This window comes from Protobothrops mucrosquamatus, unplaced genomic scaffold (genome assembly GCF_001527695.2).
Source record: "Protobothrops mucrosquamatus isolate PMUCROS unplaced genomic scaffold, P.Mucros_1.0 scaffold39373, whole genome shotgun sequence".
In the NCBI taxonomy this organism is placed as follows: domain Eukaryota; kingdom Metazoa; phylum Chordata; class Lepidosauria; order Squamata; family Viperidae; genus Protobothrops; species Protobothrops mucrosquamatus.
In genome coordinates, this window is record NW_015425105.1 from 1 (window position 1) to 1,296 (window position 1,296).

Here is a 1,296-nt window from a genome sequence, read left to right on the forward strand (position 1 = left end):
ATCAAGCGGGATTGGCCTAGGGGGGGGATTGTATAGGGATTTTAATAGGGATTTTATAACTTTTCTAAAAATAACAGGCTTATTTAATATATATTTTAATTGTTTTTAGATATTTATTGTATAGTTCCGTTTTTATTGCCTGTAAGCCGCCCTGAGTCCTTCGGGAGAAGGGCGGGATATAAATTAAAGTAATAATAAAAATAATAATAAATAAAAACTGCAGTGTGCAGCAGTTTTTCCCCTTTCCTCTAGAGGTGGCCAAACCGATAAGGATTTCAATATATGCATAGTAAATAATTAAAGACTAGAAAGCTTTGAGAGCCAGAGAGACTATGAGCTCTAGACCCGCCTTAGGGACATAATCAGTTGTTGACTTTGGGCCAGTCATTCACTCTCAGCCCAGTGAAGAAGGAAGTGGCAAACCACTTGTGGTCAAACCTTGCCAAGAAAACTGCAGGGACTAGTCCAGGCAGTCACCAGGAGTCCAAACAAAACAAAACAAAAACCATCTAACTCGAAGGAAGAAAAAAGAAAGAAATGTTTTAGTTGGGATATATGTATGATTACACCACAACCACCACCCTTATTACCTTGATTTTTCAATTGGGCTGTTTTGGCTTTGTGAGTGCAATCTTATGAGTTCTTCCTAATCACATAGGCCAATGGGGTTTACTTTTGAATAAGCATGCATAGCATTAGCATTTCAGTTATACATAAATAGCTTACAGTCATTGGTGGATGTAAACTAGCATACATTTATTTACTTCAGTGGTCCTTTGCCAGGTTTTATTGACAAGGCCAATAAATTCCAGGGTTTGGTAAATGAATCATTATAATGGAAAAAAATGAATGGCTAGACAGGAGTTGCAGGTCTGAAGTATATTATTGACTACGCTTTATTTACAAAACCAAAAGATTCATACACTGCAATCTGTGTGGCAGTGTAGGGCTGGAATTAGGAAAAGATACATGTGGGACAACAGGTATCAGCAGGGACTCATCGTCATTCAGAGCTGAGGTTCTGAAAGATGTGGGCACCCTAAAAATAAGCAGTAGGCAATCCAGGCTGATGTTGCAACTATGGTTTTGTTCAGGCGAGAGAGAGGAATTGGTAGCTAAATAGGGAAGATGAGCCAGTGATGTTTGGCCATGCCACCATTGATGAATCTTCCTGCAGGGACCTTCCAGATCTTTATTTCCAGCGTCCTCCAACTTTGCCCTTGGCTCCGGCCTTCTTGCTGCTGTAATACAAATAAGATAAAAATGTGTCTTGCTGTTGCAATACAGACACCGTTT

General features: G+C 39.5%; 1 protein-coding gene across 1 annotated transcript; it reads right to left on the reverse strand.

Annotated features, from left to right (window-relative positions):
* Positions 1 to 735: 735 nt before the first annotated feature.
* On the reverse strand, positions 736 to 1,241 carry LOC107302251 (troponin T, fast skeletal muscle isoforms; the record flags this gene model as incomplete). The annotated part of the gene is given in 1 exon segment (XM_015831350.1): positions 736 to 1,241. A coding segment is annotated over 1 exon segment (49 nt), but the record flags the coding sequence as incomplete, so codon positions are not given.
* Positions 1,242 to 1,296: the final 55 nt, after the last annotated feature.